The 27,226-nt window shown below is 41.6% G+C and overlaps 1 protein-coding gene across 2 annotated transcripts in view; it reads left to right on the top strand.

The window, feature by feature from the left end:
* Positions 1-344: 344 nt before the first annotated feature.
* NHS (NHS actin remodeling regulator) overlaps positions 345-27,226 on the top strand; it is a 358,867-nt gene continuing 331,985 nt past the window's right edge. The window contains exon 1 of one of the 2 annotated variants that reach the window (XM_036271754.1): positions 345-1,233. In XM_036271754.1, coding sequence (XP_036127647.1) covers positions 687-1,233 — 547 coding nt within the window. In that variant the 5' untranslated portion in view covers positions 345-686. The remainder of the gene's footprint in view (positions 1,234-27,226) is intronic. The other variant, XM_036271753.1, reaches the window with a different exon arrangement.

Below are 27,226 nucleotides of genomic sequence, written 5' to 3'. Positions count from 1 at the left end.
GCCCCGCCGCCCCCACGCTGCCTCCTGCGCCCGGGCTGGAGGCGGATTCCGCTCTCCGGGTTTTCAAAGCGTCTTTCTGAAACCTCCTCCTAGCCCAGAGAGGGAGAGAGCCTGGGTGCAATCGCTCCCAGGAGCGGCCGAAGGGCGCGCGGGGAGAGGCCTGTGTTCGGGTACTTTCAAACTGAGGCGCGCACACACACACACACATTCACACCCACCCAGACACACACACACACACACACGCGCGCGCACGCGCGCGCGCACACACATACATACACACACACACTCACACACTCACACACACGCCCATTTATATAGGCGGTGGCGGCGGCAGCAGCCGGGGCGGCGGCGGCGGCGAGTGCTGGAATGATGGAGCTGAGCCAGCCGACCCGGGTTGGAAGCAAGTGAGCAGAGCCCAGGCGCACCCCAGGATTTCTGTGCCCCGCGCTTGTCATCCTCTCCAGGGAAAGGTGCACCCGGAGGAGGACTGGGTAGACTGATTTGCTAGGGGGAGGGCGGGGAAGAGGAGGAGGCCAGGTGAACAGAGGAGCCCCCTGCGTATCCGGATTGCCCCAGAGAGCCTTTGCCCGACTCTTGCCCCCTGTGCGCCCAGGTGGGCGCGCCCGGTTCCCAGCTCGCAAGGGGCGCTTTGAGGAGACCAGAAAGTCGCGGCCCGGCTGCACAGGATGCCTTTCGCCAAGCGGATCGTGGAGCCGCAGTGGCTGTGCCGGCAGCGGCGCCCGCTGCCCGGCCCGGCAGAGGACTCGAACGGAGGCAGCACTGAACCGCCGCCGCCCCTACAGCCGCCCAGCCGACGGGACGAGGCCGTGGAGCCGGGGCCAGAGGATTCTCCCCGTGCGCCCCCTGCGCCTTCAGGGCCGCCGCCGCCTTTGCCTGATCCGACCGAACAGGCGCAGCCGCCGCAAGGAGAGGCGCCCACCGCGGGCGAGGAGAGCGCGGCGGGGGTCTCGGAGGTGGCGTCCGCGGCTAGCGAGGCGTCCTCGGCGGCGGCCGCGGCCGTGCTACTCATGCTGGACCTGTGCGCGGTCAGCAACGCCGCGCTGGCTCGCGTCCTCCGGCAGCTCTCGGATGTGGCCCGGCACGCGTGCAGCCTGTTCCAAGAGCTCGAGAGCGACATCCAGCTGACCCACCGCCGCGTCTGGGCTCTGCAGGGCAAGCTCGGCGGCGTGCAGCGCGTCCTCGGCACGCTGGACCCCAAGCAGGAGGCAGTGCGTGAGTATCCGCGCCTCCCGCCCGGCGCACCGCTTCTGCGCCGCACTCTCCGCCCTCCCCGGTCGCCGCAATCCCAGCCCCGCGGCGCCGCGCCCACTGCAGCTTGCACCTTACTCTTGCCTCCCCACCCCTCCCTTCTCCTGGGACCCACCCCAATTCTCCCAGCGCAGAGAGTTCCAGCTGGACTCCCGTGTAGGGATGCAGACGCGGAGGGGAGAAAGTTAAAGGGGCGGCCTCGGAACTCGAAGGCAGCCGCGGGCTGAAAGGGAGCGTTCATGGCAACACCGGAGGCAGAGGGGTCTGCCATTCACCTCTGGGACTCACCTTCCCTGTACCTCCCCGGGGGTGGTCGGAGGTTGGTGCAACTTAAGTGGTTTTCAGCGGCCCAGCTCCTAGCCCTGTAGTCCGACCCCACCTCCACTCATGCTTGGGGGCTCAAGGAGTAGTGAGTGTCTTTTTAGGGCTTCTGCTTCGCCGTGATGGTTTTGTCACTCTTACCATGACATCAGGGGCTAAGGAGCCCCGAACTTGTGACTTGCGCTCCTGTGCGACGTAGCACTGCGCCGCTTGCCTACTAGAGTGAACTCCAAAGCGCTCTGCTCCCACCCTGTGGCCCCGAGGGGCCGCGGGGAGGGGCGTGGAAGGAGGAGTGTCCCGGGACCTAGGGAGATCCACGAGACTCCCGGGTATCTTTTCTGCCCTGAACAACACAGGTTTCCTACTAAATAGCTCTGTGTCATCTGCCCTCCGGGGATCCCAAAGGCGCCCCCCACCCCCACTGGGTACTGTCGCTCAAGTCCACTTGCACATGGAAGACCCCTAAGCATCTTTACTAACGGTTAACTTCACTCTTGCGACACCCTAGGGCTTCCAATAAATGTCCTTCTGTGTCATCTGCTTTCCGAGAAGCGCTCAGGTGGGTCCCCTGGCGCATGGTGGGTCAAATCAAGCGGCGGCAGAATCTTTTAGAAACGAGCCAAAGGTGGGCGGGGGCACTAGGCCGGTGCTTGGGTCCACGGGCGCCTAGTCCAGCTGCGAAGCTCAGCGCGAAGGTGATGTCAGCGGCTCTGACTTACATAAGAAGCTTCCCGGGTTGCTGCAGCAGCTGCGCCGGTGCGCGGTGGCCCGGAGCGTGTGGGGGCGGGGGCGCCCTCGCCTCATCCTTCCCTGGAACTTCTGCCCTGCAACCCAGCTCACGCATTGCCCCCACTCAAATAAAACCCTTTGAACCCCACCCCGGGAATTCGCTGCTTTTTTGCAATAACAACAATAATAAGCGTAATGAATAAATGATGTGCGCGATCGTTTTTCGCAGCTATGAAAGACCCGGAGTTGGGTTAATGACTGGTTGTTTAAAAGGGCAATTCCGGGGATGAGTTCTGGAAAGAATTAGGACTGCCGTAGGCCAAGTCGTATTTTACTTTTGAGACTTGAAATGAGCGCTTTAATCCTGCCTCCTTTTTACCTCAAACCACACAGCAGGGACAGCCCCTTCACTTTCAACCGCGCTGATATCTGGGGAGTGCGGTTGGGGTGAGTGGTGATTTCACTTCAAAAGAACTGGAGGGAAGTTTTGCAGACTGTTGAGTGGTGCATACATTTCCCGTGTGTGTGTGTGTGTGTGTGTGTGTGTGTGTGTGTGTGTGTGTGTACACTCCTTTTAAAAAAATTTTTCTTTATTGATTTTAGAGAGGAATGAAGAGGGAGAGAGAGAGAGAAACATTGATGAGAGAGAACATGGATTGGCCACTTCCTGCATGCCCCTCACTGGGGATTGGGTTTACAACCTGGGCATGTGCCCCAACAGGAATGGAACTGGTGACCTCTTGGTGCATGGGTTGATGCTCAACCACTGAGCCACACTGGCTGGGCACATGCCGCTCTTTAAATTAGATTTCACACAAGTGAAACTCAGTGCTGAAGAAGATTGTGTCCTCTTCTCCCCTCTTTCTTTAGAGGCAGCGGTGGGCACTTAGGTACATGGAATTTGGCACAGTCCTTTCAAGTTCTTTTAACTGTTTGGAATACAAACTACTGGTTAATGGAGAAAAGAGAACTTTTTAATGTGTGCATATAGTTGATGAATATATACTCTGTGTGTATTTATATACCAATAAATAGTCTTAAAATTTTATTATTTAAAAATTCTTCTGAAATGTTATCTCCATACTTTGTGTTCAAACCTCCCTCTTCTTTTGTTCCTATGAATTTAGGATGGCCTTGTTCTTGATTGTTGCCATAGAAGGCATTACGTTTGGTAGGAAAGGCACAATAATATGTGTCTTCATTGGAGTTTTGCAACATGCAGAAGCAGAGACAAGGGTTTCTGTGTAAGCGGTTTATTTAGAGGGCAACCCAGGAAGCACAGAGAGGAAGTACAGAAGTGGGACAGTGTAGGAAGAAAAGCTCATGCATGGTAAGAGGTTGGATACCATTGTGGGCAGCCCGGTTCAATCCAGCACATACTTCAGAAGTGTTCTACTGAGGAGTGAGGAAGCTGGAATATTTATCCACCAACTTTCACCCCTCACCGACTGCTGACTGCCGGAAGGTAAGACCTGGAGTATGAATTCCTTGGCTCCTGGGGCCTGCCCTATGATAGGACTCAGCATGCTCCCAGGCCAGGTAGAGAGATGCAAAAAGCCTGGGGTTTATACTGGCAAGTCTGCAGTGGTCCTGTGGGAGAGGCTATGGGTAGAGTACCAGTGGCTTCTATTTGCTACATTTTGCATCTTCCTGCAGCCGTGCTCATGGCCTAGAGTAGTTTCAAAGGAAGTGACTTACATTCCCTTTCCTTTCCTTTTGAAGGTGTCTGTGTGGCTCCGTACTCCCTGTATAGCCTTCTCACCAGGATCACCATTCCCCATGTAGTCTTCCTGTTGCTTCATCCTTAGATGAATGCTGCTAGTTGCCCTGAGACAGGCTTAGGGCAGGGGAGGGAGGACAGTTTGCAGGGGTAACATTATTTGACATATACTTTAGTAAAGTCACTCTGGAGGCAAGTCTGAAGGCTGGTGAACCAGTGGATGTGACTGGTGATGGTGGCCAAGACTAGGACTGTGCAGACAGTGAGAAGTGGTGAGATTCTCAATTCATTTTGGAATTAAGATTGACGGTATTTACTAATTGGTTTGGGTACAGGGTGTGAGAAGAAAAGAACTAACTGTGGATGACTCCTAGTTTTATTTTGTTTTTGTATTTTGGCTTCAACAACGTGTAGTATCATTTCCAGAAATGAGTAAGGCTAATGGAAGAGTGGATATTTTATTGTGGAAAGATATAATCAATAGTTTTCTATTTGTTGACTTGAAACTTAGACCATTAGATGTGTGAGTTCAGAACTCAAGAGAGAGGTCTAGGCTGGAGAGAGAACTGGGAGACATACTCATAGAGATGGTATGCGAAGCCTTGGAGCTAGGAACAATGTAGGTAGTGAAGAAAAGGGGGCCAGAACTTAGCCTAGGGCAGTCCAACTTTAGACGTTGAGTAGAGGAGGGGAAAGACTGAGAAAGAGCAACCAGTAAGCTAGAAGGAAAATTGAGAGAGTATGGTCTGATGGAAACCAGGAGAAGGTGTTTCGAGAATGGAGAAATCAACTTGGTCAGATGTGTCCAAGAGTAAGATGAGCACTGAGATAAGGCCATTGAATTTGATAACTTGTAATCAATTAATGGCCCTGATAGGTGCCATTTAAGTGAAGGGGTGGAGATGAAGGCCAAATAAAATGAAAAAAAGAACAGGAGTTTACTCTGAAGTGAAGTGGAGAAATGGAACAGTGGCTGGAGCGGAATACAGTGTCAAGGGAGATTTTCTTAATAGGTATTGATGTTTTGGCACATCTAGATTTCACAGAGCAGGGGAAATTGATGAAGCTGGGGAAAGAACTGGATAATTATGGAAGACCTTGAGAAGCTGAGAGGGGAAGGGATCGAAGTATCCTTCCATGGATGGGTACTGGAGGGAAGATGGAAGATAAGGGCAGACAGGCAGGTAGGCTGGTGAACTGTTGGCGGTAGGGTGTGGTGTTCTTATACAATTACATCTATTTCCTCTGTGAAGTACCTGGTGAGGTCATCAGCTGAGAGGGTATTGGTAATGTGAGAAAAGAAGGTGTTAATGTTGTCTCAGGGAGGGAACATGGATGCAGTAAGGAAGTGTAAGGGAATTACCTGGCAGTGTTGAGAGCCTTCTGAAATTTATGGTCATAAACTTGAAGTAAGTCCAGCTTCTCTGTCACTAAAACCTGAGATTTTGGAATTATTTCATGGGCCTCAACCCAAGCTGTTTATCCTTAGACATTTTATTTATTTATTTATTTTAAATCCTCAACCTGAGGATATTTTTCCATTTATTTTCAGATAGAGTGGGAGAGGGGTAGAGAGAGAGAAACGACGTGAGAGAGACACATCAATTGGGCGCCTCCCACACGACCCCAACCAGGGCCAGGGACTGAACCTCAACGGAGGTACATGCCCTTGACTATAATTGAACTCACGACCCTTCAGTTTGTGGGCCGATGCTCCAACTGCTGAGCCAAACCGGCCAGGGCCCCTTAGATATTTTAATGTTGTTGGCTTTTTGGTTGCAGTTAATTTTATTTATTTATTTATTTGTTAATCCTCACCAGAAGATATTTTCCATTGATTTTTTAGGTAGAGTGGAAGGGAGGGAGGGAAAGAGAGAGAGAGAGAGAGAGAGAGAGAACATCAATTGGTTGCCTTCTGAACAACCCTGTCCAGGGCATGAGATTGAGCCTGCAACCCAGGTACATGCCCTTGACTGGGAATCAAACCCGAGACCCTTTGTTCTACGGGCCCACGTTCTAACTGCTGAGCCAAACCGGCCAGAACTGTAGTTAATTATATTTAGTCACTGAGTTTTAACATAAACTGTATATTAAAGTTGAACATTCCTACAGAAAAGTACACAAACCATAAATGTACAGGTTGGCTAATTTTCATACAGTGAACAGCTCATGTCACCATCACCCAGATCAAGAAATAAAGCATTACTGTATCCTGAAACATTCCGCACCCTTCCCCCGTCCCCAGCCCTTTACCAGTCACTATCTCCCTTCCAAAGGTAACTACTCTTTTGACATCCACATCCATCAGATTTCCCTAGTTTTGAATTTTATGTAAGTGGAGTCACAATAGTATATACATTTTTCGTGTGTTTTGTATGTTCTTAAATTCTTCACTGACCCCACGGTCATGAAGATATTCTCCTGTGTTCTAGAATTTTTTTTGTTTTTTTCTTTGTAGTTTAGACCCATCTTTCATATGGAATTGATATTTGCAAATGGTGTGAGGTAGGGGTCAAGATTAATTATTTTCCATATGGACACAAAATTGATCCATTGCCACTTACTGAAAAGACCATCATTTCCCCATTGCACTACAATGACACTTTTGTCATCTATTGAGTGGAATGATTTTATTTTCAGCTAACATTTATTGAGATCTGCTGTATGTCAGATCCTGTGCTAAGATCTTTATATGAATTACCTTATCTAGTCTTTACAATAACTCTGTGAGAGAGGAACAATTATTTTCCTATTTTACTGAGGGTTAGCAACTTGTTCCAGGTAGCAACAGCTAGAAAGTGCTGGAGCCTAGAATTGGGATCCAGGTCTGAGTCCACAGGGTTGTTTCCAAGCACTAGACTTTTCTTTTATCCAATGCTGCACAAATCCAAGGGAATTACTGTATTAAAATCAAGATCTTTCTCGATATGCTTCTGTCCATTTGATAAGCTTCATCTCTTGCTTTTCTTTCTAATGGCCCTCCCTGCTTTCTCCATTTTCTACCTCAATCCAGTCATACTGAACTGGGTGTTCCCCAACTTGCAAGGCTTTCTCATTCTTCATGCCTGTGTATATACTACTCTTCCCTTCTGGAACATTTCACTGACTAATTCCTACATGATCATTCTTTGATAGTAAAGTGGAACCCAATTCCTTGCCCACCACCTCCCCACCTATAAATTTTCTAGAACTCTGTTTTAACCTTTATCTTAGTTTTTCTCCTTCAGAACAGCAGACAGTGTTGGTGCTCTGACTACATTTTTTAAGCCCTTATCTCTCATGCTGAAGGCTGCTTACTGCAAATTCCTGGGACTCTGCCTAGGGCTTCTTTTTTCTTGGTTAGTGGACCTGGACCATGCTTGACTGTGCACACAGAGAAAGCCAGAAGTGCCAGTGAATTAATGCCCCTGAGGCAGCACTCAACCACTGATGGACAGGACATTGGTGGATGAACACCCCGCTTCTTTGCCCCTTGGATTAGAGAACTCTGAGGTGTGTTCTATACCATCTCAGAGTTTCCCAGTAGGACTGAGCTCTAGTTGCCCACCATGGTAACTTATTTGATAATACACCATGTATTTTCTACCTTCCTTTCTCCATTTCACTTTCTCACTCACCTATGGCTGGTTCCTGGGGACAACCCCCACATAAACTACTTGTGGTTGAACTTGCACTCACAGGGTCTGGGGAACCCAGATCAGAGCAATCTGTTTAATCTTTGGACTGTGAGGGCAAATATCTAGGGTTGGAAGTGTGGTAGAGGTGATGTTTCTCACTCTTTTCCCTTAAACTCTTTCCCCCAGGATTATTATATTACCCACGTGCCTGGCCCCTCCCAGGTGCTCTGAAGTGGGCCTAGAAATAACTTGCTGTCCTTTAGAAAAGATCTTTAGTGCTTCAGGAGTGTGAGGGGGCATGGGAGGAACTCAAGTCTAAGATGATAAAGACACACCATCTCAATTCCTCAATGGTCCATTGGCCAAAATTTTAGAGTACTATTTATCATCCTGTGGAATGAGGTCAGTGATGACCTCAGGAGATCCAAGCTTCCTTATTTGAGAAGCACAATTTTAGCCTGAGCAGACACAGAAACTGCTAAACCTGGAAAGAAACGAGGAATTCACAAATTGGGTGAATTGATCATTTTGGCTTGATATGGTAATGCTAATCATGGGTTTGTTCTGCTTTTGGAAAGATGATCCTTTTCCTCCCCATTCTGTTCATTCTATCACATGCAAAAACCCTTTACAGTCTGGTTAATGTGAAGTGTATTTTTTTTTTAATGTTTCAGAAACTGGTTAGGTTTCTTTCCCTCCTGTCTCTGCTCAGCGAGTTTCTTTGTGGCATTATGAGATCCTAACACAGCTCCATTGAAAACTACTTTTAAACCCATCACAAAACAACTGAGAAGAAAGCGATCTTTCAAACGTTAATAATTCATGGTTGTAATTTTCTCACAGCAACACATTTCTTTCTAGACTTTTCTTGCACTAGACTGAGCTTTTAAATCAAAAGTACTGAACTACTTTACCTAGGAAATCCTTGAAATTCTTGTTGGGCTGATATTGCTAAGATGGTAACAATAAAGATTTCTTTCTGTTTGTGGAGACCTTTTCCACACAATGCCATCAGGTAAGTAAAATTACACATAAGCTCTCTCAGAAATGTCTTCAGTCTCAGAGCTTCTAGTCTACGATTAATGGGCATTACCATTATTTATTATTTCTTTTTCTTTTTTTTGAAATGTGCATATCACAGATTTATTTATTTAATTTATTTTTGTTACTGATGTTTCTCCTTTTCCCCCCATTGACACCCTCCTCCCATTCCCACCCCAACCCAGCATTGTTGTCTGTGTCCACTGGTTATGCTTATATGCGTAAGTTCTTTGGTTTATCTCTTTCCTCCCCCCTCCTCCCTCCTCTGAAGTTTGTCAGTCTGAAACCTACTTCTATGTCTCTGGGTCTATTTTGTTTATCACCTTATTTTATTTGTTATATTCCACAAATAAGTGAGATCATGTGGTATTTGTCTTTCTTTGATTGGCTTATTTTGCTTAGCATAATACTCTCCAGGTCCCTCCAGGTCTCAAAGGATAAGAGATCTTTTTTTCTTACAGCTGCATAGTGTTCCATTGTGTATATGTACCACAGCTCTTTTATTCACTCATCTATTGATGGACACTTGTTTCCAGATCTTAGCAATTGTAAATAGTGCTGCTATGAACATAGGGGTACATATATTCTTTCTGATTGGTGTTTCGGGCTTCTTAGGATATAGTTCTAGAAGTGGGATCACTGGGTCAAATGGCAGTTCCATTTTTAATTTTTTGAGGAAATACCATATTGTTTTCCATAGTGGCTGCACCAGTCTGCATGCCCACCAGCAGTGTACTAGAGTCCCCTTTTCTCCACATCCTCACCAGCACTTGTTGTTTGATGATTTGTTGATGGCGGCCATTCTGGCAGGTGTGAGGTGATACCTCATAATCATTTTAATTTGCATCTCTCTGATAATTAGTGATGTTGAGCATTTTTTTCATATGTCTCTTGGCCATTTGTATGTCCTGTTTGGAGAGGTGTCTATTTAGGTCCTCTGCCCATTTTTAAATTGGATTCTTTGCCTTCCTTTTGTTGCGTTGTATGAGTACTCCATATATTTTGGAAATTAACCCCTTATCTGATGTATCGTTGGCAGTTATGCTGTCCCATATAGTGGGTTCCCTTTCCATTTGATGGTTGTTTCTTTTGCTGTGCAGAGCTTTTAAGTTGATGTAGTCCATGTATTATTTTTTTCCTTTGTTTCTCTTGCCTTAGGCATTGTATCAGTGAAAATTCTGCTGCATATGATGTCTGAAATTTTGTTGCCTACATTTTCTTCTAGGATTTTTATGGATTCATGAGTCACATTTAAGTCTTTTATCAATTTTGAGTTTATTGTTGTATATGGTGTAAGTTGGTGGTCTACTTTCATTTTTTTTGCATGTAGCTGTCCAATTTTCCCAACACCGTTTATTAAAAGAGGCTGTCTTTACTCCATTGTATATTCTTGCCACCTTTGTCAAATATTACTTGAACATAATGTCTTGGGTCTATTTCCGGGTTCTCTGTTCTCTTCCATTGATCTATGGGCATCACCTTTAAAATGCCAAGGCAGCCCTGGCTGGTTTTGTTCACTGGTTAGAGCATCAGCCCGTGGACCAAAGAGTCCCGGGTTCGATTACAGCCATGGGCACATACCTCGGTTGTGGTTTGTCCCCGGCCCTGGTTGAGGTTGTGCAGGTGGCAACCAGTCAATGTGTCTCACACTGATGTTTCTCTCTCTCTCTCCCTTCCTCCGTCTCTCCCTTTTGCTTTATCTGAAGATAAATGTAAAAATATCCTCGGATGAGGATTAAAAAAAATGTCATGGTGTATAGACTTTCTCATGTTGTTCCATGTTAGCCTAAGAGTCTTAAGGATCCATTGACTTCATATAATGCTTTGTAATTTTATGGACAAAGACAGTTTCAAATGTAGTTGGAATTTTGTTTTGAAAGTTCAGTTTAATTTCTTTTTACTCTATGAAAATACTGGAACACAAGCTCTGGCTGGTGTGGCTCAGCTAAGTGAGTTTTTCTCATGTACCAAAAGGTTTCCAGTTCGATTCCCAGTCAGGGCACATACTCGGGTTATGGGTTTCATCCCTGGTCGGGGCACATATGAAAAGCAACCAATCGATGTTTCTCTCTCACATTGATGTTTCTCTCTCTCTCCCTACCTCTCTCTCTCAAATCAATAAAAACATATTTTAAAAACTACTGAAACATGAGATTTTTGTGGGAGACTATTAAAAATCAGTGGAAGAGTATGCCTCGAACAAACCAATAATCACAAAAATTCCTAAAATTTTTTTTTATATCAAGAATTCCTCATGAGACCTGGCCAGTGTGGTTCAGTTGGTTGGGTGTTGTCCAGCACACCCAAAGGTTGCTGGTTCGATTCCCCATTGGGGCACATGCCCAGGTTGTGAGCTTGATCCCCAGTAGGGGGCATGAAGGAGGCAGCTGATCAGTGTTCCTTTCTCACACTGATGTTTCTCTTTCTCTCTTCCTCTCCCTTCCTTGTTCTGTAAAAATCAATAAAAAAGTAAAAAAAAGAATTCCTCATGAATCACGTCTTGGTAATAAATTAAAAATTTTAAATTATGAGGTGGGAATGGTTTCTGAATGTAAGGCCTTCATTCTAAGGTCTAAATTTGTTGAAACAGTTTTGGAGAGCCCTCCTACTAAACTGCAATCCCACAAAGGAGAGTGACCCTGTCTAGCTCATCTTTTGGAATGACTAAGACAGGCATGACAATTTTTTGTTTCTGACATTAATGTCCATCCCTCATTCCACTAATGAACATGAGAAGGTATGGGTATACTGAAATAAGAATCTGAGGACTTGGGCATCCATATGTTGAAAAATTATTACGAAGTTCCTAAGTCATTCCAAGTGAAATTAACCAATAATAACATGAATTTAATAAAAGTTGGAGAGTCTTGGGGTCTTAGATTTTGGAAAGACCTTAGCACCCATCAAATCCAACCTCCCAACCAGGATGGGACTATTTTTAAAGATATCCCAGCCCTGGCCGGTTTGGTTCAGTGATTAGTGTCAGACTGTGGGCCAATGAGTTGCGGGTTTGATTCCAGTCAAGGGCACTACCTTGGTTGTGATTCGTCCCTGGCCCTGGTTGGGGTCTTGCGGGAGTCAGTCACTCGATGTGTCCCTTTCCTGTCAATGTTTCTATTCCTCTCTTCCTCTCCCTCCATCCCACTCTGAACAAAAATGGAAGAATGTCCTTGGGTTAGGATAATAAATAAATTAATAGGTTCCAAATGGCAACTCATCTGGTTTCCATGCCCTCTGAAACTCCCAGGAGTGCTATGTGGCCATTCCCACCCCCACTTTATTGCTGGATAGTTCCTGTTCTCAAACAGTCTTTATCTACACTGAGACTAAGTCTGTCCTTTTGTAACTCCAGCCTTTTAGTCCTGATTCTGGGGTTTGGAGCCGTATGGAATCTGTTTACAATCTCTTACCCAAGACCTCTTTTAAGTGGCTAGAGATTACTCTATGGTCCCTTCTAAGCTTTCTTCATCCCAGGTAAAACAACTTTAGTTCTTTCAACCAGGACTCTTAATGCCAAGTTTTCTGTTCCTTCTTACACTGGTTGCCCTCTTCCACAGGTGCAGAGAATGAATAGACCCATTCCTTTCTTCATGTGAATGCCCCACTAGGATTAAGATGGCCCTTGTTGCCCTGGCCAGTTTGGCTCAGCGGTTAGAGAGAGCATCAGCCCGCGGATCAAAGAGTCGTGGGTTAGATTCTGGTCAAGGGCATGTACCTCAGTTTCGGTTCCATCCCAAGCCCTGGTCAGGATTGTGCAGGAAGCAACCAATCGATGTGTTTCTCTCACATCTCTATCTGAAGATAAATGGAAAAATATCCTCGGGTAAGGATTAAAATAAAAAAAAATATATATATATATATATATATATATATATATATATATATATATATCCCTTGTTGTTCTAACCATTGCCAGATCCTGTTGGTGCATTATTGCTATTATGATCCAACAAGCTCCTTTCCTTTATAGTGGTGGATCTTTTACATAAGGTTTTCTCTATTTCATTGGTGCAGTTGGTATTTTTAACTTAAATTTCACAGGACTCCCCATCGTCTCTGTTAAATTGAATCTTGCTTGTTTTGCTCTTTCATTTCCAATCAGTGGTGATGGTTTAAAATCTTGATTCAATGTGTCATCTACTGCCCACAGCGTTTTGCTCTTTGCAAACATCATAAACATGATTCTAGTCCATCACCCACATCTTTGATAAAACTTTTTCAGATGGACTGAAGGCCAGATCCCATTGGCAGGCAGTACTAGCAACATCCGTCCCTCTAATATGATATCTATTAATCAACATTCATTGGGTACCATTGTTGTAGCAGCCACAAATGCTCCCCTCCATCCCATTCAAACCACATTTCTCCACCTTGCCCACAAGATCTATCATCATGAGTGATTGTCAAATGGTTTGCTGAAATCAAGATACCATATGTCTGTAGTATTTCTTTGATCATCCCAGTCTAATAACCCTACTCAAAGGGGAAATGAGGTTAGTCTGGCTCACACTGGACTCATAGCCATCAGAGGGCCATTTAAAGTTTCTTGTATATGATGGGTAAAGAGTTTATTTTGGAGAATCTGCTTTGGTGTTTTGGCCACAGAATGACTACACTGTTGGACTTCAAGGGCGCTCTCTGGGTCTCAGAGTCTATTTCTCCAAGTCTAAAGTGCACAGTTTGTAAAAGACAGAGAATCAGAGTGCTTATCCATTTCTTTATTTTGTGATAACTGGTGGGAACCTTATGTCCTTGTTTCTTAAGGAAAGGCTTGGAATTCATTACCTTTGGAGTTTGCTTAGGCTCAGTTTGAGTAAGGTTGGCAAATGTTAGTTTTATCTAATCATAAATGAGAAGCAAGTATGTGGTTAAGAGTGTGGATTCTGAAGTTAGACAGCAAGGGTCCAAATCCCAGCTCCACCCCTTAATAGCTGTATGACTTAGGGCAATATACTAAATATTTCTTTTCCTTTGGGATGGAGATAAAAACAGCACCTACTGCATCAGGTTGTTGACAGGACTGAAGGAGTCAAGATGCACAGGCACTGAGAACTGTACCTGGTTCATGATGAGCCACTGGTAATTATTGGCTGTTATTTTATTGGTACTGTAATTGGATCATCCAGAGTGGGAGGCATGTGTTAATTTTTTCCAAGTAGGTGAAAACCTGTGCCTGAATCTGTGAAATACTGGGTCAGGGGGAAAAAGACAGCTGACCAAGCAATGCTATATCCCTCTGCCTGGTCAGATGACTATTAAGATTTCTATGTTCTTTATGGCCTCTTTTTGTTATGCAAAGAAGTATTGAAATAAAATGAACTGACTAATAATGTTATCATCCAGATTCATTTATTTATTATATGCCAGGCACTATTCTAGGCACTTGGATTTTATCAGTGAACAAAAGGTTACAAAGAACTTACAGTGGAGAGAGATTAAACCATAAACAAAAAACATAACAGAGATTTAACACTATTAAATATAATTTAAATAGATTATAGAACATGTTAGGAGGTGGTAAGTTATGGGCAAAAGGAAACTGTGGCAGGGTGAAGGCAATCCAGAGGATTGGAATGGGGTTACCATTTTAAATGGGGTCGTCAGGTGGGCTTCATTGAGGAAGCAGCATTTTAGTGAAGATTGGAAAGAGGTGAGGGAGTTACTGATGTCAAAATCTGGAGGAAGAGTGTTCCAGCAGAAGGAACCAGAGCTAGTGAAAAGGTCCTGAGGTGAGAACATGCTTGGCATGATAGAGGGATGGTAAGGAGGTCAATATGGTGGATATGGAGTGAGCAAGGAAACTGGGAGGAGAGGAGAACAGGGAAGTGGGGTGGAGGGCAGCTCATGTAGGGTCTAGGAGGCCTTTGTGAAGACTTTGCTTTTTGCTCTGAGTGAAATGGGGACTCATTGGAGGGTTTTAAGTCTAAGAGTGACATGATTGACTTAGAGTTTAAAAGGATCTTTTTGGCTTTTGTGTTGAGAAGAAACTGGGAGAGAGGTAGAAGAAGGGTGACTAAGTAGGACAATTGCTGTGGCAGTTATCCTTGTGAGGAATGGTGGTGGTTTAGTGGAAGTAATGAGAAGATATTGGATCCAATGTAGAGATGTTGACATTTTCTGTTTTATGTTTAAAGCTAGGCATTTCAACCCATAGAGAAGGACATAAAATGAGAAGAAAAGGAAAGTCCTCCTTTCCTCTTACTCTGCCAGATTTGCTCCAAAAGGAAATTGTTGTGCTCCTTCTAGGACGAGCAAAAGAAAATTCTCACATAGGTCTAATGTAGCTGGTAAAGCCACTTCTGACTGTTGAGGAAATAGGCACTTCTAGAGTCTTATTGATTCATCTTATTTTGCTGTTGGGAAAATTTAAAAGGTGTTCTAAAGAAAATTCTTGTTAAAAATCAAGGTATGGCTCGCAATTGTGTACTTTGGTGAGTTTTAACAATTGTATGCACCTCTGTAACCCACATCCCTATTAAGAGAGGCCAATTCATCACTTCAGATAGATAATGCCTTCTTGAGATAGGAAAGCAATATTTGAACTCTGGTGGTCTCACACTAGTCTCTGCCAGAGCTGTTGTTATTAATATGGACATGGAAGAAAATGTTTCCACAGGAACTTCTGGACTCTCCAGTAGGATTAAACTAAGAACAACTGATTCCATATATAAATTTGCAAAGGAACAAAATACCAGTTAGAAGATAAATAAGTCCTGGGGATGTAATGTATAGCATGGTGACTATAGTCAACAATACTGTATTGTATATTTGAAAGTTGCTAAGAGAGTAGATCTTAAATGTTCTCATCACAACAAAAAAAGTGTAACTATGTGTAATGATATGTTAACTAGACTTATTGTGGTGATCATTTCACCATATATACAAATATCAAATCATTATGTTGTACACTTAAAACTAATATGTTATATGTCAATTATATATTTAAAAAAAAGTGAGAGGGGAAAAAAATAAGATTTCCAAGACAATTGGAACAGTAGTGTTTCTTCTATTTAGTCTGATGGTGCTGAGCTTTTTATTACATCTGAGTGCCCAGCTTTAGGGCAGACCCATTTGGGATAAGGATAAGAATCTGGCCTCAGATGCCCCAGGAGTGATTTAGAAGTAGGAGTTTTTCTAAGATAGAGCTAAAATAACATTTAAAAAGACATGGGAGCCTTGGCCTGTGTGGCTCAGTGGTTGGAGTGTCCGCCCATGCACCAAAGGGTTGTGGGTTTGATTTCCCGTCAAGGGCACGTACCTGGGTTGCAGGTTGAATCCCCGGCCCAGGAGGGGAGGGTGCAGGAGGCAACCAATTGATGTCTCTCTCACATCAATGTCTCTCTCTCTCTTCCTCCTTCCCTCTATTCTTCCCTTCCACTCTCTCTAAAAATCAATGGAAAAAATATCCTCGGGTGAGGATTAACAACAGCAAAAAAAGACATAGGAAAAAAGAACTTGTTACTTTTACGCAAATTGCTAAGTAGCAGGGAACACTAATTTTTGTAACTGTGTTTTTAGCTTATGCTGATTCTTGAAGCCTGGGTGAAGGATGAATAAAGTTCTTTAAAATTTGATTTCTGCCCTGGCCGATTTTGTTCAGTGGTTGGAGCGTCAGCCCGTAGACTGAAGAGTCATGGGTTCGATTCTGGTCAAGGTCATGTACCTTAGTTGTGGTTCATCCCCCAGGGCCAGGGATGTGTGGGAGACAACTAATCAATGTGTCTCTCTCACATCGATGTCTCTCTTCTCTTCCCTTCTCTTCTCTTCTCTTCTCTTCTCTTCTCTTCTCTTCTCTTCTCTTCTCTTCTCTTCTCTTCTCTTCTCTTCTCTTCTCTTCTCTTCTCTTCTCTTCTCTTCTCTTCTCTTCTTTCTCTTCTTCTTCTTCTTCTTCTTCTTCTTCTTCTTCTTCTTCTTCTTCTCTCTCTCTCTCTCTCTCTCTCTCTCTCTCTCTCTCTCTCTCTCTCTCCCCCTCTCCCCCCCAAACACACTCTATCTGAAGGTAAATGGAAAAATATCCTCGGGTGAGGATTAAAAAACTTTGATTTCTGATTATTCTATCTAAGTGCATTTGAATTTGTGAAAGAAGAAGCCCAATCTAGAGTTCAAACACTCTTGATTTTTTAATACTAGACATCTGAGAGAGGGCAGAACTAGTATCTAGGAGGAAGGATGACAGCCAGTGAGACATAATGTTCATTAGAATATAATATCAATATTTATGTTTCTCTCCAGCATGCATCTGGACTCTGTTCCTCAAGACTGTATTTATAGTTTAATAATGCAAGTAAAGCTGTATTTCCCTTTTTAATTTCACATCAGAATTCTGCTGCCTCAGCCAGTCCCCTCCTCACCCTTGAAGACTTCAATTGCAAGATGGCACATGTTTATTGAGAGGTTGATTCTAGAGATTAACTTTGAGGAGGGAAACGTGCAGCATGATTAAATACCTCAGAAATCCTTTTCCATGAGAAAAGTCATGGGGCTTTCTGCTTCACAAACAGGAAAGACAGATGCTTCAGAGTTTGGGAAAATGTGGGGGAAAGTGGGCAAACCAAGGAAGAGATACTGGGAAGGATGCCCTGGAAGGTTTTCTAAGAGATTCACTTGGGTTAAATGCCTCCAGTGTGAGAGAAGAGACATTGGAACCCAGCTCAGGTATCAGATGTCACTGATGCTCATCTGGCAAAGTTTTAGCCTTTACTAATTAAAAGTAAATCAAATTTTACGAAGAAAAAATATATTGTGTAAAGTTGTGCTTGTGTGGCTTTATTTTAACCCTTTGCCCCATATTCCAAGACCAGCAAATCTCGGATTGGTGATGGGATAGGAAGTGATGGTGAGAAATGGGATTTACTTACACATATATTTGAGTAAAAATTGCTGTTGAGTAAGGAGGAAAATTTAAACAAAAAATACACAAATAACCAGAGAGACACTGTCTTTTACTTCTCAGCTTGTACTTTTTCTTTCCAAGTTGCTCTATATGCTTTTCTGTAGCCTGATCACACTTAGGAAGCTTCCTGGAACCAAAATTTCATTCATTTTTTTTCTCTCTCTCTGTCCTTATCCTTCCCTCTCCATAAATAAATGGTATATATGTTAAAAATGTAAAGATCTAATTATAATACAGATATAGCAATGTGCACAAATCATAAGTGTATAGTACCTGGAATAAGAAACATTTGCAGCCCTATAGAAATTCTGCCACTGTTCCCTTCCAATTATACCTCCCAAAGAGTGGCCATTATCCTGACTTCTAACAGCATAGATTACTTTGACCTGTTTTAGAATCATGTAGTATGTGCTTTTTTTTTTAGATATGGATTTTTTGCTCAAAATTATATTTATTTGCCCCATTTGTGTTGTTGCATGTAGCTGTAGTTCATTTTTTATTGCTGTATATTATTCCTTTATATAAATATACCATGATTTATTTGTTCATTCTGCTATTGATGGGCATTTGGATAATCTCCAAATAATGCTGCTATGAACATTCTAGTTCCTGTCTTTTGGTGAATGTACTTACACATTTCTGTTGGGTAAAAACTCCATGAATTGTAGTTTTACAAAACTTTCTCCTTTAATAAGATACTTCAAGGCTGTGACAGTGATTGTTGTTATTCCTTGCTGTCCCTTGCTTCTGGACCGAGCAGAAGTTTTGTTCTGTTTTTTTTTTTTTTTTTTCTGTAACATAAAGATTATCACTAATCACCAATGACAAAATTTTAGGGTCTTAAATGGAGGAATGTGATCTACTTAAAAGGACTTTACTCCTGTCTTTTAAATTAAAGCATAGTTATGAAGCCTTTTGATTCTCAGACTAGGGCTCTTCACAAAGTCATGTTTCAAATCACTTGCAAACTCCATTTAATCGGAGTTTGACATTTGAATCTTTATTGGCGCTGCTTCAGCCCTTCCTCTGTGAGAAGGAGAATCCTTTTGGATTTTCAAATTGCTTCCTTTCCTTGGGGAGGGAATGGAGGAAGAAGAGTGATGAGTTCTCTAATCACTTAGCTGGATTAGCCTTACAGCTATGGGGGAGTTGCCTTCTCTAGTTGCCCCTGCTATCAAGGCTTTATGCAAAATCTAGGCACAGCAGAACTCCTGAGAAGGGCAAGAGACAAAGAAGATGGGGAGGACTTTCCATCCCCCTGACAGGGTCTCTCTTCTTGTGGTTCTGTTTTCAGAACCTTGGATATCTGATCCACAAAAGTTAGCAGCCCTGGCTAGACAGAATTTGTGGAATCTGGGGGTTGAAGAGGCCTCAAGCAAATTCTAAAATTGCCCACAGGACTTTCTTTCAAACCTCTGACATAGGCTCAGCTTCCCAAATGCCTTGGCTGAAGTTTGAAATTCTGGACTCCAAGAGTGCTGTAACCACCCTCCCCCATACCCCAGCTAGCCTACAGCCTTCCTCACTGTTTGCTTTGAAATGGCCATGATTGGACAACTGAGGAGGTGAATGTTTTAGCCTGAGCCTTCCCCTCCAAACATCCTGGGAATGTCTGAAACATCTTTGAGGCCCAAACAGCCCCACGGCTGCCTGGTGTTTTGATGGAACGTTTGGTTCACTTTGGGTGTGAAGGTGTGTGAAACCTTTACAGTTAAGTCTAAAAAATGGTTGTTAGAAGCCCCCAGGGAACCATGTTGCTGAATGACATACACCTGGGCCTTTGAAAGTGGGGTTTTATGATAAATTTGAACATGGTTTTAAACTTTACTGTACTTTGCTTCATTCCTTTCCCTAACTACAGGATAGGTGAGCTGATTTTTCCATGAGAGAACTGCTTTGGACCATTAACCCAGATTTTTTTCGAATGTGGAGGTGACTATGTAATTAAGTTTTGGCTTTTAAGAACCGGAGGCTTAGTGAGACAGCCCTGTGAAGTCGGAGTTGCAAGTGGGGTTGTGAGGGAAGGATATGCTTTTCTTTACCCACCAGGTGTGAAATGCAAAAGAGACTTATGCAGAATAAGAAGCCTTTAAAAAATCCAGAGGTACTCAGAAGACCTGGGTAACTCATGCTTAAACCTGCTGCTTGTCCCAAGTTGTAGGGTATGGTTGAGACCACAGTGTACGGTTCATTCTTCTTCACCCCTTTGACTTTTCTCTGTATCCAGCCCTGCCCCCAGTTTTTAGAAGATGGCTGAATTTTTGTCTCAGATGATTGAGTATTATCAAGGGGATTCTTCTAAACATGTTCGGGCAGACATCAAATAAATTCACACACACACACACACATGCATGCACCGCGCCCGACACACACACATACCCTTAACATTTATTGTGTGGCTGCTTTCTGCTAGTACTCTCTCACCTTATTTTACAAGCCCCTCAAAATTCTCTGATGAAAATACTATGATATTCTTTGGGTAGATAAGGAAATGGAAGCCCTGGTTGTGGCTTTAAGACTACACTTTAACATTTGAATCCAGGATTCAGATACGGCTTTCTGTCTTCAGTTTGGGGACTCCATCTATTCTACCTAGGGCCTCTCCATACAGCACATGGTCCCTCCCATCACTACCACCTTATCACCACTGTGATAGCCTCTGCCTCCTAATTTATGATGGAAAAGCAGAGGGAGAAAAAAGACATGAAGATGATGTCCAGGTGGGTCCTTGGGTGCTCAGAAAGTCTAGGGTTGGGATGTTTGGACAAAAAGGGCCATGAATTGAGAAGTGCCTACTCTGTGTCTGGTGCAGGCATATGGCTCTGTTGGACAGTAGTACGAATAATTGGGCAAGGTGGTGGCTACCTGTGTGATTGTAACTAATTAACTGTTCAATGGTAACTTAATAGTTTTGGGGGACATACTGAATGTATAAAATAAATCATTTGCTATAGCAGGAGTCATTTTATATATCAAGGTCATTACTACCTAAACCCAAATGATTCACCTCATGGATACACAGGTTTCTCTTTTAGTTCAGTGGTAGCTCTATGTTGTTACTTGAAGGCTGATATAAATTAGCTGTGGTGACTTCAATTCAGATAACTAATCAACACAAATTAAAATATATTGTCATGTTTTCCACTTATTCAAATAGACCAATATGAAAAAAAATGATAATGATCAGGTTTGGGGTAGGAATGAGGGTGGGGTGGGGATAGAGGTAGTTCCAGACACTGCTGATGAAAGTGTAACTTTGGATAAATTTTCTGGTAGGCAGTTGGTCTTTATGAAATTAATACATTAAAAAATTGTATGCTAGAGATTTCACTTCAAAATTTAACCTAATTCCTCACAAGAAAAAAAGTTATAAGTATGTATGGTCATAGATGTTAACTAGACTTATTGTGATGATCATTTTGCAATATCTATGAGTACTGAATCATTATGTTGTACACCTGAACCTAGTATGATGCTATATTTTAATTATACCTCAAATTAAAAAAATTAATTATGGAGAGAAAAATTTTAAAAGAGTTTAACCTAAGAAATAATTGGAAAAGTAAAATAAAAGAATGTATAGAGCTCTCAGTCCTGCTTATAATTAAGAAACATTGGAAATACACTAAATGATTAACAATGGAAAATTGGTCGAACAAACATTACTGTACATTGGTGTAGCAAACATTACTATATATTGATACAGCGAAATACTCTATTGCCATTAAAATGAAACAAATGAATATTTGTTCACTGAAAAACATGTTTATTATACAATTCCAAAGTTAAAACGATTTGCTACCAAACAGTATGTAGATTGGTTCATTTATTAAAAAGATGTAGTAATACAAGGGGAAAATGTCTGGAAGGATATATGCCAAATAATTATTTTAAAACCATATTTTGATCATGATCCATAGTGAGAAATACATTTTACATTTGTGACCCAGTAGATGCATGTAGATGAGACAATAATTTTATTAACAATACTAACTTTTCTCTATATGATTCATTCTGATGTATTTATTTCTTTTTGCTTTACTATATTATCTTTTTCTATCTTTCCTTACTCTATTCTACTTTACTCCAATTCTATTCCTCCTCTGTTTTCTTCTGTTTCATTTTTAATATGATTGGTCATGACCCACTAAATTGCTTTTATGATTTCGTAATGTGCCACAAGCCACAGTTTGAAAAACTGGTCTAGAATGATTACAGTGGTTATCTCTGGCAGGTGGGATTATAGACAAATTTTATTTTGGGGAAGGGGGCGTACTTTTTGTATCTCTATGTTACTTATGTAATACAAAGGCTAATTAAAGTTTTAAAATGACAGGATTCCATTTAAAAACAAAGTGATACCCTCTAACTTTTTAGGAATGGGCTGATTATACAAAATAAAATGCCTGCTCTACTTCATAATTATTAGGCATTTAGAATGTTCTTGGAAGCTTAAAGAACATTATAGCAGGAAAAAAAATATCAATTGAGACACCGTTTAAATAATAAAATAAGAAGAAACGAAACATGACTTTACCTCTTTAAACTCAAAAGAGCACCAAACATCAGTACTTGTTGTTTTACCCCAGTTGCATCAGTTCTTCGGGATTTATGTCTATTTATGTTCCAGATTGCATTTTTTCATGCTCATTCCCCACCTTAAAAGAAAGGCTATTAAATTCATCAGACTACTTTCTGGCCAGATTATCTTGGTTTACAGTACTGTTGAAGTTAGCCTCCTTTAAAGCTAAATATGCTTTTAAATGGAAGGTAGTCATTAAGAACTTAGAGCAGGAAGCAGAAGCTTTAAAGGAGGACAGGAAGAATCCCTGGCCTGAGCCAGTGTACTTCCCCATGGGCTTCCTGCTCTCAGCACACAACTGAAAATCTGCAGACTGGCCCCCAGAGCCCCACTCTGTCATAGCCACACAACCAAAGGTGGTATGGCATGAAGTGAGCTTTCTCTGGCTCTTCTCTGGGAAAACCATTGGTGGACAAGGGGCAGAGATTTCTGTAGAAAGTTATGTTTACATAGAACCCAAGTAAATCGTCAGGCACATGTGCCAACTGCCAAGAGGGAGAGGGCAATCTATAGGGTTGGAGTTGGGGAGAAGCTGGCTGGCATTTTCAGGGTAGGGGCATGAAGAGAGATGCTTCCTGCCCTTGAAAGAAATTAATGATAGGAAATCTGAGAAAATAACTGAGGTTGCTTTCCAAGATGTATTAATTTAGTTACTGTTGTCTCAGACTTTGCTGAGAGTAATCTGACAATGATGAAAATTTTATTTGGAGCCCTGGCTTTATACTCAGGAAGAAGGCTAAATTTATTCTATCTTTGAAACATTGTGAATAACATGTGAAAGTTATTCATGTGCTTCTTTTTTATTCATTTTCATTCATTCCGTTTATATAATTTCATATCAATTCAATGATGATTATCTATTTATGTGGTTATTTGTTCATTCATTCAATTTTTTCTTCCATCTGTCCATCCATCCAAGCAATGGCATTTTTTGAGTAGGTGCTTTGTATTGAGGGACATGTGTTAATCACAGGGGTAGGAGAAGGAACTCCAAAAGAAGGAAGAGCAGTCTGTATAGTTGAGTTGCTCACAGTATGGTGGTGTAGACAGACGAGTAAACAACTAATTACCACATAGTGTGGGCAGTGTTACTAGAGAGGCAAATATGACTTGATTTATGTAAAACTAAGTCTCTCCTTCCTGCCTAAAATCATGGAATGTTAGCCTGCAAAGAAGCCTTGGAAAAACTGAATTGCACAATGTTTTCCAGGCTTTATCCACAGATTGCTGGGGTGCCATTCCAGGGAGTGGAGGTGGGTGTAGTAGGGAGGAGTGAGAGGAAAGCTGAAAACATGGGGTTTAGCTTACTCAAGAACCAGAGCAGATCTCTTTTCATCTGTTTCATATATTGAGATTCCTTGTAGCATATCATTTAAGGAAAGGTCTTGTTTAGTTAATGATATTTGCAAATTACTGGACCAGTCTACCATTATTTCTTGTTTCTCTAGTTTACAAATTGAGGCCCAACAAGGTAAAGTGCTTTTCCCAAGGCTGTAAAATTGGTTAGTTAACAATACAGGAACAAGACCTGGTCTTCTAATTTATGTGGACATTAATTACCTCTGTATCAGTTGGCTTTTGCTGTGTAACAAATAACTCCAAATCTCAGTGGCTTAAAACAACCAGTCTTTGTTTAGCCCATAATTCTATGAGTGGGCAATTTGGGCTAGACCTAGCCAGGTGGTTACTCTGGTCTCAGCTGCACTCACTCATGTCAGTGATGAATTTCTGATCAGATGGGAAGTCACTTGAGAACTGGCTAGTCTAAGATGGCCTTACATCTGAGGGATGGCGAAGTGTTGGCTGGGGTAATCAGGTAACTGAGTCTGGAATCTCTCCTCATCAGCAGCTTTCTAACAGAGCAGGGAAGTGTAGGTAGCCTCTTGAGGCCTAGGCTTGGAGCTGCTGAAAGCAAAATACAAGACCAGCTCATACTTAAGAGGTGGAGAAAGAGACTCTACTTCTTGAATGGAGAAGTACAAGGGGTGTGGATACAGGAAGGGAAGAATTGTTGCCCTTTTTGCTATCTACAACAAGAATACTATGTTATTAACATGTCTTCTCTTCTTAATTTGGGCATTGGAAAGATGTATGTTTGAAAATGCTATCTAATCCCAAAGCTATCTTTACAAGAAGACTGTCACCATGACACTTTTTATATACTATGAGGCCTCTCACCTACTTGAGTTCTCAAATTCTTTGTGTTTGAGACAGATGGTATTTACTGCTTGTGGTAAGGGGCACTGTACTTTAAGAACAACCCTACTTTACTCCCAACCACAGTCTTTCCATCAACAGTCCTTTCCATGGAAATACTCCTTCAGCTGTTGGTCATCCTGATTCTTTTAGATGCCTCTGAGGGATGACTTCATCCTCATCATTTCCACAAAGATTTATTGAGTGACTTCTATGTATTAGGCAGTTAACTAGATATTGAGGATGCAGATAGTATAAGGTGAACCCCAAAGTTAGGTAATTCACAGTATGGAAGGGAATGAAAAAAGAGAAACAGATTATTACAGTGAAATATGATGAAGAAGAGGGGTGGAGATTGAATTTCTTTTCAGTGGTCATTATTATCTTTGTAATTAGAAGGTACAGCCAAATGATCATATAAATAGATGTAGAAAAAAATATTCAACACAATTCAGTACCCTTTCAAGATAAAAACACTTAAACTAGGAACAGAAAGGAACTCCTCCAATCTGATAAAATACATTTATGAAAAACTCACAGCTGACATCACACTTACTAGTGAAAAATTGAATACTTTCCCCCTAAGGTGAGATACAAGACATTGCTATTTCTATTTAATATTATACTGGAGATTTTAGCTAGAGCAATTAAGAAAAAAAAAAAGGCTTTCAGATTGGGAAGGGAGGAGTAAAAGTATCTCTATGCACAGATGACATGATCTTGTATATAGAAATTCCTAAGGAATCCACAAAATCTATTAGAACTAATAAGTGAGGATATAAGATCAATATACAAAAATCAATTGTAGTCCACACACTAGCAAGAAACAATAAGAAAAGTAATTAAGAGAATAATTCCTTTTATAATAGCAATAACTTTTATAAGAGTGTCAGACTTGTACACTGAAAAATATAAAACAGCATTGGGAGAAAATAAAGACCTAAATAAAGAAAAAGATATTCCATGTTCATGGAGCAGATTTAATATTGTTTAAGATGGCAGTATTCCCCAAATTGATATACAGATTCAATTCAATCCATATCAAAATCCCAGATGACTTTTGGCAGGAACTCACAAGCTGATTCTAAAAATTGTATGGAAATACAAGGGACCTAAAGTAGCAAAAATAATCTTGAAAGAGAAAAACAAAGTTGGAGGTCTCACACGTCCTAAGTTTCAAAACTTATTACAAAACTACAGTAATCAAGACAATGTGGTAGTGGCATAAGAATAGACATATAGTCCAATGGAATAGAATTGAGAGTCCAGAAATAAATCCTTATGTTTGTGGTCAGTTGATTTTTGACAAGGATGCTAAGACAATTCAGTGGGAGAAACTATTATCTTTTCAACAAATGGTGCCTGGACAGCTGAATATCCACTTGCAAAGGAATTTTCCCCACAAAAATTAACTCAAAATGGTTCACATATTTAAATTTGTGGATTAAAACTATAAAACTCCTAGAAGAAAGCATAGGAGTGAATGTTTATGACCTTGAATTAGGCAATGATTTTTTAAAAATGACACTAAAATCACAAAAAATAGTGAACAGAACTTCATCAAAATTAAAACTGTTGTTCTTCAAAGGATACCATAAGAATGTGAGAAGTAAACCTACAAAATGGGAGAAAATATTTGAAAGTCATATAGCTGAGAAAGGACTTTGTATTAGATTTCTAGGGCTGCTGTAACTACCTACCACAAACTGGGTAGCTTAAGACAACAGAAGTTTATTCTTTCATAGTGCAGGAGGATAGAGTGTGAAATAATGCAGTCAACAGAGCCAATCCTTCTGAACCCTCTGAAGAAGAATACTTCTTTGCCTCTCACCTGGCTTCTGGTGGTTGCCAGTAATACTTGGTGTTCCTTGACTTACAGTCACGTGATCCATTCTGTCTCCATCATCACATGGCACTCTCTTCTATATGTGTCTCAGTGTCTTGTGTCTTCACAAGGCCTTATAAGGATGCTAGTCTTTGGAGTTAGGGCTTACCCTAATCCAGTATGACTTCATCTTCACTTGATTCCATCTACAAAGAACCTATTTCCAAATAAGGTCACGTTCATAGGTACTAGAGGTTAGGACACCAACATATTTTTTTGGAGGGGGGGGGAGAGCACTATCAACCCCCAAAAGACTTTATGTAGAATTATTTTTTAGAAAAACCTCTTAACAACTCAACAATAAAAAGATAAATGACCTAATTTTTAAGTTGGGCAAAGAATTTGAATAGTCCTTTCTTCAAAGAGCACATAAAGGTGGGCATATACATATTAAAAGATGCTTAATATCATTGATCATCAGGAAAATGTAAATAAAAACCACAATGAGACATCACTTCATAACCATTAGGATGGCTAAAATAAAAAAGACAATGACAAGTGTTGGTGAGGATGTGGAGAAATTAGAACCCATATGCATTGCTGGTGGGAGGCTAAAGTAATGCAGTAGTTTTGGAGAACAGTTTGACAGTTTTTCAAGATGTTACACATAGAGTTACCATATGACCTAGCAATTATACTTCTAAGTATATACCCAAGAGAATTGAAAACATATGTTGAAACAAAAACACGTTTATGAATGTTCATTGCAGCATTATTCACAATAGTCAAAAGATCAAAATAGCCCAAATGTCCATCAGCTGATAAATGGATAAAGAAAATGTGGTATATTTATGCAATGGAATATTGTTTGGCAATAAATATGTGATAAAAGGCAACACAAATTATTCATACATGTTGCAATATGGATAAACCTTGAAACATTATGGTAAGTGAAAGAAGCCAGTTATACAAGAATACATATTGTATGATTCCAATGATATGAATGTCAAGAACAGGCAAATTTATCAGGACA

Source organism: Molossus molossus, unplaced genomic scaffold (genome assembly GCF_014108415.1).
Source record: "Molossus molossus isolate mMolMol1 unplaced genomic scaffold, mMolMol1.p scaffold_m16_p_2, whole genome shotgun sequence".
Taxonomy (NCBI): Eukaryota; Metazoa; Chordata; class Mammalia; order Chiroptera; family Molossidae; genus Molossus; species Molossus molossus.
This window is presented reverse-complemented; position numbering and strand designations above follow the sequence as displayed.